Below are 14,764 nucleotides of genomic sequence, written 5' to 3' on the forward strand. Positions count from 1 at the left end.
GGAGTAGTGGCCAGGGTTTGGGAGAAAGAAAGAAATAGGTGAAACACAGAGGATTCTTAGGGTAGTGAAACTGTTTTGTTTGATACTGTAATGGTAGATATGTATCATTATACCTTTGCCCAAACCCATAAAATGTACAACAGAGACTGAACCCTAATGCAAACTAGAGACTTTGGGTAGTAATAATGTATCAGTGTAGGTTCACCGATTGTAACAAATGCACCACTCTGAGCTACTGATAGTAGGGGAGGCTGTGCATCAGTAGGGGTAGAGCTCCCATATAGCTCTGTGTCCTTTCTGCTCAATTTTTCTGTGAACCCAAAACTTCCCTAAAAAGTACAGCTTTTAAAACACAAGTGTCATGAAAGATAAAGACTTGAGAAACCATCATAGAAGAGAATTGAAAGAGAGATACAGAGAGAAACAGTTCGTTTACAATAGTAACCAAAATCACAAGGTAACTAAAAATACAAACAAAATGTACATGGCCGGCCTTTATGGAGAATTTTTTTTTAGCAGGATTGAAAATTTTAAAAAATGAAAAAAGATATCTTAAGTTCTTGAATGGAAATTCTTCTTTCCAAAGTGTCAAATGTATCTAATGATCTATAAATGTGATATACTTTAAAATATTCCTGTATCAGATTTCATGGAACCTGGCCAAATAAAACTATGAGAACAAGAAAGGTAAGAAGAGATTTGCCTTATCCCCACCCTGGAAAAAGTCTTATTATAAAGCTTTGATAACTGAAACAATATATATGAATTTCATATATGATGGAGTTGGCATCATACCCAATGGATGCTACTGGGGTGACTGACTTAGCATAAAGAAAACATAAAACTTGATTTCTACCAGACATCATATACAAAAAAAATTCCAGAGGACTTAAAGTCCTGAATGTGAAAAACCAAACTTTAACACTGTCTACACCTAGCTATCAGCCTAGCTATTCCATTTTTAGTAATTTATTATGAGAAAATAATTAGAAAAGGGAAAAATGATACAAGTCTAAGAATATATCCTTAGGTCCTTCTATTGTTATTTAGGACAGGGAGAAAAACCCTAAATATACAACCAAGAATTAGTTAAATGAATTTTATAGTATATATAGCTAATGAAACTAAAGATGTAGATTCATATTATTGACATGCAAATGAATCCTGTACAAAGTAGATTATATATAGCTACAGTAATCAAGCCTGGTGGATACCAACAGAATCTGTTCAATGGAGAAGAACAGATAACCTGGAAATATATCCACACAAAGGCATAAAAGCAATTCATTTTAAGAAAGATGGTCTCTTCAACAAATAGTGATGGGGCAACTGGACATTAGTAAGCCAAAAAAAAAAAAAAAAAAAACCCGACAAAAACAAAAACAAAAACAAAAAAAAAAAAACAAACCAAACGAAAACAAAAACCCTCTGACCTAAGTCTTACACCTTACACAAAAACTAAAAAATTAGCTATTAGGGAAATGCAAAAAGTGAGATATCACTTCATGCCTATTAGAATGGTTAAAATAAAAACCAGTGACAATACCAAATTCTGACAAGGATGTGGAGAAGCTGGATCATTTACACATTGCTAGCAAGAACGCAAAATGGTATAGCTGCTCTGAAAAACAGCTCGGTAGTTTCTTAAAAAACTAAACATGCAACTACCCAACAACCGAGCGACCGTATTCATCGGCATTTGTTCCAGAGAAATGAAGACGTAGGTTCACATAAAAACCTATTTATGAATGTTTGCAGATGCAGTTTAATTGATAATAGTCCCACACTGCAAACAACCCAGATGTCCTTCAATGGGTGAATGGTAAACATACTGACATACACTCCTATGGTGGAATACTCTACAGCAATAAAAAGTAATGAACTACTGATGTACAGCAACCTGAATGAATCTCCAGAGAATTATGGAAAGTGAAAAGAGATATTTCCAAATGGTTATATACTGTATGATTCATTTATATAATGTTTTTGAAGGGACAAAACCTATACAAATAGAGAACAGATTAATAATTGCCATGGGTTAAGGGGGTAGAAAGGGTAGGAGGAAAGTCAGTGTAGCTACCCAAGAGCAACAAGAGGGATCCTTGTAGTGATGGAAGAAATATTCTGTATCAGAGTCAATATCCTGGTTGTGATATTGTTCTATAGTTTTGCCAAATATTGTTAGGTGAAACTGGAAAAAGGAAATGTGGGGTCTCTGTATTATTTCTTACAGCTGCATATGAACATATAATTACCTCAAAAAAAAGAATGCAGATAAAATGATCCCAATTTTATCAAATCTGCATATTAATATATAATAATATAGTATCTACATACTAATACAGAAACATCTGGAAACATATACAAGAAAAGTAACAGTGGTTATCTCTGTTGGTGAGATAATGAGTGATTTTTCACTTTCTTCATACACTCATTTATTAGCAAAGTTTTTTCAATGAGCATGCTATACTGTAATAGTAAGAAAAAGATAATCAAAACTATTTTTATTATGAAAAGAAGTAATGTATGCTCATTACATATAGTTTTTTGCAATGAATACTGTATCAATTCTTCAAAATATCATTTTACAAGCTGTTTAAACATTCCATTGTACTTCTCAATTTTCTTATTTCTTTATTATGAGGACTTAGGGATTGTTTGTAATTTCTTCTTAAAAAAATGCAATGGATTCCTTCTACCTGAATCTTCACATGCATCGTCCCCAACATTTGTGCACGTGTGAAAGACCATTTCACTGTCCTGAGCAGTTGCCCAAGTTGTGTTCACACTCCAAGCTCCACACATCAATTAAGTAAGCAAAACAGGTCCAACTTCATACAGCCACATCAAGGAATAATAAAATTAACTTCACACCAAAACTTTTATTTGGCACAATCTAACCTATAGAGGTCTTGCTTACTTCTCTTCACCTCCAGAAAATCAAACTTCTTAGCTTGACATCAAAACTTACCTCTTTTCTCCTTGTTCACCTGGCTCCAGCCACTCACACCTCTTTACTGTTCCCCAAACACATTTTGCACCCCTGTGCCCAAAGGCACTTGTTCCGATGGCCACATGCCCCACCCCTTCACTGCCTTCAGGTCTTGCTCAAATGCCCCCTACCAGAGGCCTTCCCATCGCACTTTGTGCATATTAGCAACCCCTCTTCTCCAGCCTCCCTATCTATTTCTTTTCTCCAGCCATGACACCCTGGAAGTTAATTATTTCCCTTAACTTTTTCTGAAACTTGAAAAAAAAAAAAATTCCCGACACTGCCATTCCAACTCAAACAGACTGTAAGTTTTGTCTTCTTATGATGCCAGGAAACAAGAACAGCTCTAGCACATTAATTTCTAGGCCCTCTCTCCCAAAACCTTTATATTGATGTCTTTTCTCCATCTTGGTCTCCACCTATGCAAATAGCCAAGTTCGGATGCCGGCACTTAGGAGCCCTATTCAGGCTGTACTTTCTGTTCACTATCCTGGGGGGTCAAGATCACTGTTCTCTGCATCCTTCTCTCTACCTTTATAGCATGCAGTCTCTGTGTCCTCCACATCAGCCAAATCAGCAAAGAAAATAGTATAAATATAATAAGCTCATTCATACTAAGGTGCATTTGATTCAAAAGCTAACTGTGAGAAAAGCAAATTCCCAGAGTTTCTTTTTTTTCTCCTTAGAGTTTCTAATTGGAAAAAGAAAGATGTAAAATGGATGGTTTGTGTTCTCACAATATTTCTGTTCCATTTATTTCTTCAATTTTTTTCATAGTCTTTCTGTCTGCAAAGTCCTATTCCAGTTTACCGTGACCCAAGAAGCATCTCCCTTCTGTTTGTTTGTCATGCTATTCAGCATTGATCTCCTCCCTCTGAACAGCAAAGGATGCCTCCTTCTGATACTCCTCTTAAGTGTTTTTCTACTTCAGCGAGTCTCCATCTCATATTGAATTTCAGCAGAGTATGGCTTTCTCTCTTTCAAAATGTATTTGAAAGCTCCCTTTTCCTCTCCACATATCGCTTCCACATCATATCCTACAGGTATTAGGGATCAGATCCACTCATTTAGTCTTACATGAAATGCTTGCTTTTAAATGGCATTACACAAATCTTTTTAGAAGAAACTACTTTGAGATGAAAAACATACCCTTAAACAGAGACCACCTTTATGTTAGTTTACTCTGTCATTATGGTAGGTAAATACAATGTGATTTGCTTTCTTGGGTTGTGTACTTACACTTTTTTCATAGTTGCAATGGACTACAAACATTTATTTTTAATTTCATTTTTCCTTGAAATATGAAATAAAACAAGGCAGTAAAATTTTAAAGAACGACATATAGTAGCTTATGCTGTTTCAATGGGAGAGTATATAATTTTGAAAACAAATAGTGATACTTTTTTGCATTCTGCATCAAAACTTCCTGAGATTAGCTCAGCCCCGGGAAGAACTACTCACCAGACTTCCTTGCTTTCAAAGCAATCACAGCTGCAAGCTCTCTCTGCACCTGATATTAGGGGGGTAAAAAATCAAATTAGGACAAGAAAAATGAAGCTATCAAAAGCAGTACTTTGTGTTTGGGTATGCACCAAAATTAAGAGTTATTGCAATTAAAGTTATGTTTGCTGTCACTTTTTTGGCTTTTGTTTGTTTTTAGTAGGATGGAAAAACCTCTGCAAAGGAATTTTAGGTCAAAAATCTCAAAGAATCATATTGACTTAAAATAAATCACACAGTTGCCAGAATGTATACATTGTGAAACATTGGCAGTTTTGCTATGATGAAGGGAAGAGCCTCAAAACTGTAATTATAAAACATTCAGAAATAATTCAAATAACAAATTATTAAAACACGCAAGATACCTTGGCAAAGATACTAAATACTATTTATCCCTCAAAGATTCTAGCTTACACAGAAATTCTAGAAACGTTAAAATAGATGATCCTGGTGTAATTGGATCTCTACTCAAACACAATCAATGTTCACTTCAAGTCTGACAGGTTTACAGCAACCATTTTGGAAAATATGCCACATAAAAGTAAGTGTCATTCACTCAGTGAAATGGAAATAGACAAAATGAACTTTAATAAGTGCCTTCAACCCCACTTATTTGTCCAGATTTTTGGTTGCTCACTGTCTCTCTCCACCACCCCACACTTTGAATGCTTAAGTCCTTTCCTAAAAGCATTCTCAAAGAGGAACATAAAACAAAACCAAAAACGATAACCACAGTTACTTTTGGGGCACCTGGGTGTCTTGGTCAGTTGGGTGTCCGACTTTGGCTCAGGTCATGATATCATGGTTTGTGGGTTCAGCCCCACGTTGGGTTCTCTGCTCCTGGAGCAGAGCCCATTTCAGATCCTCTGTCCCCCCCACCTCTGCCCGTCCCCCATTTGTTCCCTCTCAAAAAATAAACATTAAAACAAAAATAACCATAGTCACTTTAAAAAAAATTTTAATGTTTTTATTTATTTTTGAGAGAAGAGCACAAGTGAGGGAGGGGCAGAGAGAGGGGGAGACACAGAATCTGAAGCAGGCTCCAGGCTCTGAGCTGTCAGCACAGAGACCGATGCAGGGATCGAACTCACAGACTGTGAGATCATGACCTGAGCTGAAGTCAGACACTTATCTTACTAAGCCACCAAGAACCCCAACCATAGTCACTTTCAAAAATAACATTTTCACTTTAACTTCACTTCACTTCACATAACACTTTCAAAAATACCCCCCCCCCCCAAAAAAAAAGATACCATGAAGATAATCTTTGGGATATCTATGTTTAGCAGCAACAAAAATTCCATAATGAGCAAGCTCATTCCTCTCTAGGATTAAGCTTAGAAGTGTATGTGCATTCATGTGTTTGGAAGTGCTGGTGAGTTTGGAAGTGTCCTGAAGCTTAATACATTACACTAATGACATTTTATAGGGAGAACTCACAAGTTCAAGGTTACAGAAGATTTGCTATTAAAATTGATCTAATATGTATTCATTTATTTGAAGGCGAAAGTAGATATATACGCTATACTCTGGGACTCCACTGTGAACTGCTTTCACGATGGCTAGGCATCACCACAAGAGGAAGGGAGCTTCCTTCACTACTGCTTTACCGCTGTGTTTTCCCTGTCTGGCTAGTACACGGGCCATGCAAAAAGGGTATATTCTTGATTTAGCCCCTTCTATGATACCTTAAGACTCTCTCTGGAAAATTATTCAGTAATGAGAAGACCATCAGTCCCTCTCCAACCATGGGATGTCAGCTCTGAAAATGCTCACAGTAGGAAAATTTGCGGTTGAAAAACGTAGGGAACGGGCACCTGGGTAGGTCAGTTGGTTAAGTGTCTGACTCTTGATTTTGGCTCAGGTCATGATCTCGTGCAATTCATGGGTTTGAGCTCTGTGTTGGGCTCTGAACTGGCAGTGCAGAACCTGCTTGGGATTCTCTCTCTCCCTCTCTCTCTGCCCCTCCCCTGCTTGCACATGCTCTCGTTCTCTCTCTTTCTCATGACATAAACAACAAACTTAAAAAAGAAAAAAAAAAAGAACTTCAGGAGAAAAAGAGGGCCAAGGGGAAAAAGGATACGTGACCACCAAAAATCCTTTACAAATACTTGCGTGGGTAGTCAAATAAAAACAGTCACAAATGAAAACACCATTTATTGCATCCTTTACATATTTGAAGTTGTTTATAAGTTTTATTGTAATATGACCCTCTCTATTCGGGATTTTCCTCTCTCACAGTGTCACAAATTCTCAGGGGTGGGGGCAAAGATGCAGACAATAAACCAGGATCTTGTCAATGGCTTCCTGATTTTACAACCTCCCAGGGAAGATCCCATCGTGGCTCAGGGACAGGAAGTCAATTTTCCATACCTGAAATTCACAGATATTCAGTTTTTCCTTCTCTAATTAGAAATAAATCTCAAAATATAAAGAGCTCAAAAAAAACGAAGGGATTAGATTCCCAACTTCCTATGGTATCTCATCTTTTCAAAGATTTGGTGGGGCAAGAAAGGGAGGAACAGGGTACATAAGAAACTGACACAACACTTTGGCAGAGCTGGAAGAGAGGAGAGAGGCCAGTGAGAGAGACAAGAATTTCACAGGTGAATGGAGAAGAAATCTGAGTTTAAAAAAAATTTTTTTTAAGTAAATGAGATTACTCTATAGAACTACACTAAATCCCCTGAATGTCTGCCATCAGGGAGGATGTAAGAGTGTTTTACGCGGAGTGGGGTGTGTAATAGCTTCCCTGTTTCTGCTCCAGGATGGAGGTTTTTGATAAAAAACCCAAGGGTAGGTATTCTTCCTACAAAACAAAAAGGACAAAGTGCAGATCAAGCAAAAACACAAACTAGCTAAGATCTTATTGCAGCTTCCTATAGCATCTTAACAGAAACTTTTTTTTTTTTTTTTTAAAGCACACTGGCATGTATTTAATCATTTTCAAATGAATGACTAATTCCTATCTTCTGCATGGAAGTTTTACTGAGGCAGGGACCTGTTTGTCTTTTTATGGTAGCAAGAATCAGCAATCATTCATTGACCCACAGGAGGTGGATGCATAAGCAATCTTTAACCAAAAAAAACCAAAAACCAAAAAACAAACAAACAAAAAAACCTAGAAAGGACCTAGGGGAGAGAAAAATGCAAAGAGAAGACATTCCCCACTAATAAGCTACTCCCAGCAGGAATTTTCAGAAAAGAATATGGGCGGGACTTGGAGCCTCCTATGCAAATATTATTGTGTTGAAAACTAAAACTTTGAGAAGCTGCAGAAACAGAAACTAGAATTTATTTAAGTACTGATAAAGGACTGGTTGGCCCTGAACAAGCAATCCCATGTTCCAGCACCAGTCTAGGCTTCAGATGGCCAGGACCCTAGCCCACATTTGGACAACTTCCTGAGAGATCCTGAGCAAAAGCCATCCTGCTCATATTACAGCATCCAGCTATAATATGCTCCCGAATTCCTGACATTCAGGAACTGGCTTTTTGTGGGTTTTTAATAATTTTTTTATTTATGTTTGAGAGAGAGAGACAGACAGACAGACAGACAGACAGGAGTAGGGCAGAGGGAGGGAGACAGGGGACAGAGAATCTCAAGCAGGCTCCATGATGTCAGCGTAGAGACCAACACTGGGCTCAAACACACAAACTGTGAGATCGTGACCTGAGCTGGAATCGAGAGTTGGATGCTTAATCAGGCACCCCCAGGAACTATTTGAGATAATAAATGTATAGTTTTAAATCACTAAATTTTGAGGCAGTTTGTTATATCCAGGAGTCTTTTACAAGAAAAAGGTTATTTTTTTTTAATTTATCTACTTGTGTTGTTAGTTAACCTTAGTTTCTCTCACTGTGACTACAATGAACCCTCTTCCTATATCAGGCTCAAGAAATACACTTGCAGGAGCACCTGGGTGGCTCAGTCAGTTGAGCATCAGACTCTCGATTTTGGCTCAGTTCGTGATCCTACAGTTGGTGAGCTCGAGCCCTGCAACGGGCTCTGTGTGACAGCACAAAGTCTCTTGGGACTCTCTCTCTCCCTCTCTGCTCCTCCCCTGTTCATGCTCTCTTTCTCTCTCTCTCTCCCAAAGTAAATAAATATAAATATAAACATCAAAAAAATACAGATACACATGCAGACCCAAGAGCCACATTCTGATACACATCATTGTTTTTATTTAATGTGGGCACTAAACCACTGCCCAGGCAGTAGATAGAAGTGGACAAATACTACCTTGGCCTTGTCTATCGTAACGCTTCCCCACTATGACCTGAAGCCCTTGTGGCGAGATGTACTTCAGAATTGAAACCTTTATACATTTCAGAAAGGGATCCTATCTATGTCACATCCTCAGCGAGGTCCGGGGTGGCAACATGTAATCAGAAATCAGACGCACGAATATATATCTGCAATGAAATGCATCATTATTCATACCAAATGAGGCAACAGAAGATTAGAAAAAGCCTCAGGATGTTCGGTGCAGTTTAGACTTTGTCACCCAGTTATGAGAAACTTGTTTTTCAGAGCTTTTATATTTCAGAACTGAGTAATAGATGATACACCTCTATGAACTGTACACTCAAAGGTTCCCTCCCTCATTTTTTCCGTCAGGTTTTCTCTTGTCAAACAGCTATAGAGTCACTGCTTTATTAAGAAATGCTTTCTTTAACTAGCTTGGCTTTTCATCGATCTACTTCAGCAGTTCCCAACCCTGACTGCATACTAGAATCACCGGGGGAGCTTTAAAAAAAAAACTACTGATACTGAGCCCCAGCTGAGTCAGAATCTCTTGGGGAGAGTCCAGGCATCAGTACTTGCTGCTATTGTTGTTTCAAAGGTCCCTAGTGATTCCAGGCTGTTTCCGAGGCTGAGAATCACTATTCAGTAAGGTATCTCAGTTTTCCCAAGACTCAACCTTTTAATCTTATAGTCATTTCAACGGGCAGTCCATCTTTCCTTTTTATGTTATTCTCCTCTAATATAATTCCACTGTAAAGGAACATGGCCTTTCCTGTATTTTAGGTATAGAACCATGCTGTAATCCAATCAAATGATAAAATTCTGTTACTACGTCAGCAGTTTCACAGACACAAACTACTCAAGTACACGGAAAACTGCAAGGACACTTTTTAAAAACCTTAAACTTTAATTAAAATATAGTTTACTCAATACACAAGAGCACTAAATAATTCAAAACTCATCTGTAGCTTAGGGTCTATTTGTTTGCTCTTGTGAATATCTACATCAAAGGTAATTAAGGGACCAAGATATCTCAAAACTTTCCCTCTCCCCTTGTTACTCATCAGAAACATGTTGCAACATTTTAAATGTTTATTTATTTTGAGAGACAGCATGTGCACACATGAACAGGGGAGGGGCAGAGCGAGAGTGAGAGCGAGAGCGAGAGAGAGAATGAATCCCAAGCAGCCTTTATGCTGTCAGCACAGAACCCAACATGGAGCTTGATCTCACATGAACCACAAGATCACAACCAGAGCTCAGAGTCTGTTGCTTAACTGTGTGATTACACAACCCAGGTGCCCAAGCACTGTTTTAAAGGTCTTCAATAACCAGCATGGCTGGTCACAAAATAGTCCTGAAATTCAACAAGAATTTGTCTTCTCTTCTCCTTTACACTTTAACAGTGCCTTCAGCCCCCAAATCCAAAGGAAGCTATTTTTGTAACAATGCCAAGACTCAAGAGGCAACAGAAAGTGTCAAATGCAAACTCTGAGTGCTAGGGAGGATCTCTGGGAGAGGTTAACTGAGAAGACATGGAGGAAGAGACCCTTGAAAACCAAGCTGGATAGAATGAAGCTCATTGTGAAAAGACAGATCAATTGTGGCAAAGGTCTTAGCAAAGCAGAGGGTAGTCCTTACAAACTAACTTTGAATAAATCACCAATTCAAAGACTTCCTAAAGGTTTTTAGTAAATCTATTAATTTTAGAAACACTTAAATTTTTATACCATGATAGAAATGTTTTTAAAAGAGGGGAGCCAGGGTGGCTCAGTCGGTTAAGCCTCCCACTTCAACTCAGGTCATGATCTCACGGTTTGTGAGTTCAGCCCTGTAATGGGCTCTGTGCTGACAGCTCAGAGCCTGGAGCCTGCTTCGGATTCTGTGTCTCCCTCCCTCTCTGCCCTCCCCTGCTTGTGCTCTGTCTCTCTCTCTCTCCCTCAAAAATACATAAAAACATTTAAAAACACAGAAACCATTTTCTCAATTCCCTAAATTAAATGTAAGAAGAAACAGTATCCAATTTTCTCCCCTGTCATATTCCCAATTATACTCACTTTTAAACCACTATAAAATCTTAAGCTAGTAAGGACGTTAAGGACTCCAGAAAAAAACAAATAAATATGCTTCTTGAAGTAATTAACACGCTTTTAGATAAGATACAAACTGAGCACTGATGCTGGCTAGACTTTTGTCCTATGAAGAAACTCCCAAGAACTAAGTTACAATTTTCTTTGTTCTTTCCTCAGAGGACTGTTTTCCTATTTCCAAATTCATTATTTTGTTCTGAAGAGCTAATATTGCCACAAGCCTGACATAAGGCTAATCTTGTGATTACCTGTTATTAGAAAACCAATAATTAGAAACCAATAATTAGAAAATTAAGAAGGTTATTTATACATCTGTCTAGACACTACTCCTCTCCACCTAAGAGTTTATTTACCAATAGTTGTTTTCCTGGTCATTTTTGTCACCATATCAAAGATGTATTTGTTAAGCATGCTGGCATGATAAAATATGCTTACTCATCTATTTCAAGTCCATTAGGGATATCTAAAAAATCTTTTATACACAATTTTATGTTGAACATGTGCAGATATGCCTATTTATTTTATTATAACTTAGACAACAACCGACCACTCAAGAGACCAATATGTATGGAGAAGTGGCCGGAAAACAACAAGATGCACTGGAATCAAGTCCATCACTTAGGTTTTTTTTTTTTTTTAATTTTTTTTTTTTTTAACGTTTATTTATTTTTGAGACAGAGAGAGACAGAGCATGAACGGGGGAGGGTCAGAGAGAGAGAGAGACACAGAATCCGAAACAGGCTCCAGGCTCTGAGCTGTCAGCACAGAGCCCGACGCGGGGCTCGAACTCACGGACCGTGAGATCATGACCTGAGCCGAAGTCGGCTGCTTAACCGACTGAGCCACCCAGGCGCCCCAAGTTTTTAAGTCTGTTATTTAAGTCTGCTACATGTGCATACATCTGCTTTCACAGAGGTTCACATTAAAAAGATCTGGCAATTTTTAGGTGATCACAAGCATGGTGTAAATTAACAACGGAAATGAGGTTACTCAGAATGAGTAACAATGTTTTCAGGAACATTACAAGAAGGATAACATTCAGGCCACCAAAAAAAAAAAAAACAAAACCAGAACCCAAATCTGATAGAATCCAGAAAGACCAACATCTGGAATGTATTCGGTGTGGAGTATCATCGGTTTAGGTTCATGAGGAGTAGACAGTGTCCACAGGAGGATAACTGGGGCATAGCCCCCTCCTTGTAGCTAAACGTGCGAATGCTGCACCCTTTATTCCCCTGGTCCTCTCTGCAGGATTTGACTCTGTTTCCTATTCTCTTCTTAACCATCGTGATTTCATGACACCACATACTCTAAGGTTTTTCTCTTTCCTCTCTGACTGCGATTTCTCTTCTCTCAAGGCTCTCCTTTTCTTCTACCTTTACATGTTGATGATCCTTCATGATCTGTCCTTATCCCTCTAGATCCTCCCTTTCTGTTCATTCTCCATAGGCAATCTCATTTACTCACAGTGCTTCAATTCGATCTGCATCTCTAGAGCCTTACAGGCCCATATCCATTCACCTCCTAGACCTAAATATCCCACGAGTAGCTCAAACTCAACATTTCTAAATATGAAGTCACTTTCTTACCACTTTTTCCTATAAAATTTTCTCTAAAATTGCTCTATGTCCCATACACCAAATCAGTGAATGGTACCACCATGCCCCCGGGGTCTCAAACCAAAAAGTAAGGTGTCCCTGACTTAGCTCAGCCCACCATGTTTTTCCATTCAGTTAATCCCTAATTTATCTCTCTTCAAACCCCATCATTTTTACAGCAAGACTAATCATCTTACAATATAAATTTTACATTACATCTCTTGCTAAAACAAATTCCTCAAATACTTTCCCACGACACCATGACAGAGTCCACTGTCTAATATGGAATATGTAGTAGTCTTCTGATCTAGTCCTCAGTATTATCTCTGTCTCCATGCCTCCTCTCAAAATCTATGTTTGAAAAAAAGAAAATGCTCTGGCCCTAGTACAACAGAACTTTTGCAATTCTCTGAAAGGGCCATGCTCTTCCTCCAATCTGGGCCTGTGCCTTTTCAGATGCTCTCTGTCTGGAATGCCTCTCCAACTCCACGCTTTGTGTGACCATGACTTTCTTGTCCTTCAGGTCTCATCTTTGGTACTGTCTTCTCTTGAGGGTTACCCACCTCCCCCAGTGGCACTAAGTCCTCCCTGCCTAGGCTCTAGTAACATTTACCTCAATTCTAGCACTATCACAGGCTAGTGAACTGGGGGTCCCCAATAGTTTATTACGAGCCCCCTGAAATGAACTCCTTTGCTCATCATTCTGACGCTGGCTCTTGGTACCACCCCTAGTACATATGTTTGTGATCAAGAATAGAAATGAAGTGTTTGTAGTTGCTTCAGAGAAGACTTAGGCGGAACACGATCATAAGCTTCAGATATTTCAAAGGTTGAAGGTAAAACTGAGACCAATGGAGGGAAGTTACAAAAAGGCATGCTTTAGCACTAAGAACTTTCAAATAATCAGAGCTATCCACAGTGGAAATGGTCTACCACATGAGGTTCAGCTTTATAGGGGAAGGTAAAGATCAAGCACTCAGACCAAAGGATTGTTCCAACAATTTGTTTGACAAATGTCTCCTTTCAGAATCACTCACTACCAAAAGTGAGTAAGCATAAGCCTCCTGCAGATAGTGGTATCTGTGAGTTCAACAGTAGGTGATGTCACCGTCATCTAACCCACCCAACAGAGATAAAGGTGGTACAAATCTTAACAAACAGATGAAAAATAACTGTTGGGGGCCATTTCCTGGAAATCTCATAAATTTCATAGTGCAAATCAGAGGAGAAGCTACAGATGTACTGGTTGAAAGAAATCTGAAAAGAGCAAGCTAAGAACACTGACATCTTTTCAGAAAAGCATGTGTATCTACTCCTTCAGTTTTCAAAACTGCTCTTACTACTTCTGATCAGATTTCCTCAAAGCTCTAACTGCTGGTCAATACGAATTTCTTGACAAATAAAAATATCACATATATGAAATATATTTTAAGTAAACAAGTTGGACATTCTGATTTTAGTTATACTAATGAAATAAAACATTACGTTGGCTTCATTAAATATTTAGTTTTTATGTCTCATTATTTTTTCCATTTTTTGGTAAGCGCAGAGTATTTTCTTTCTTCTTTTTCAAAAAAAATGTTATTTATTTTGAGTGAGAGAGTACATGTGTGCATGCACAAGCGAGGGAGGGGCAGAGAGGGAGGGAGAGAGAGAGAGAGAATCCCAAACAGGCTGTGCACTGTCAGTGAAGAGCCCAAAACAGGGCTTGATTCCATGAACTGTGAGGTCATGACCTGAGCCAAAATCAAGAGTTGGATACTCAACTGAGCCACCCAGGCACCCCTCATTGTGTTTTTTGGAGGTGAGGTTCTCAACTGCAGATATAGTAGAACTGTCAACACCAGTCAGGTCCCAGAAATTCTAGGCGTCTCCTATCTCTACGGATATTACATTAGAAAGACTTGTATTCGGATGAATTCAGATCAACTAAAATTCCCTCCAATCAGAAAGTCTACCTATAAAAATTGCTAACGTGGGAGGGCTTCCTAGAAGAAAAGATTCAGAGCTCAACATCCAAAAGCCTAAGACGGCAGAAGGAAATCTCCATTTATTTTACATCAACTTTGAGAAGAGTTCTAGGATTCCAGTTTGCAGGGTTGAGTAACAGCCCTCTACCTCAGAGGACTGTTTTTAATTTTTTTTTTTAACGTTTATTTATTTTTGAGACAGAGAGAGACAGAGCATGAACGGAGGAGGGTCAGAGAGAGGGAGACACAGTCTGAAACAGGCTCCAGGCTCTGAGCTGTCAGCACAGAGCCTGACGCGGGGCTCGAACTCACGGACCATGAGATCATGACCTGAGCCGAAGTCAGCCGCTTAACTGACTGAGCCA

The 14,764-nt window shown here is 38.7% G+C and overlaps 1 protein-coding gene across 3 annotated transcripts in view; it reads right to left on the reverse strand.

The window, feature by feature from the left end:
* RAPGEF5 (Rap guanine nucleotide exchange factor 5) overlaps nucleotides 1–14,764 on the reverse strand; it is a 223,463-nt gene that overhangs the window by 132,266 nt on the left and 76,433 nt on the right. For all 3 annotated transcript variants that reach the window (XM_078441420.2, XM_060632685.3, XM_060632686.3), the window contains exon 7: nucleotides 4,454–4,502. In XM_078441420.2, the coding sequence (XP_078297546.1) occupies nucleotides 4,454–4,502 (49 nt within the window). The remainder of the gene's footprint in view (nucleotides 1–4,453; nucleotides 4,503–14,764) is intronic.

The sequence above is a fragment of the Panthera onca genome, chromosome A2 (assembly GCF_046562875.1).
Source record: "Panthera onca isolate mPanOnc1 chromosome A2, mPanOnc1 haplotype 2, whole genome shotgun sequence".
Lineage (NCBI taxonomy): Eukaryota > Metazoa > Chordata > Mammalia > Carnivora > Felidae > Panthera > Panthera onca.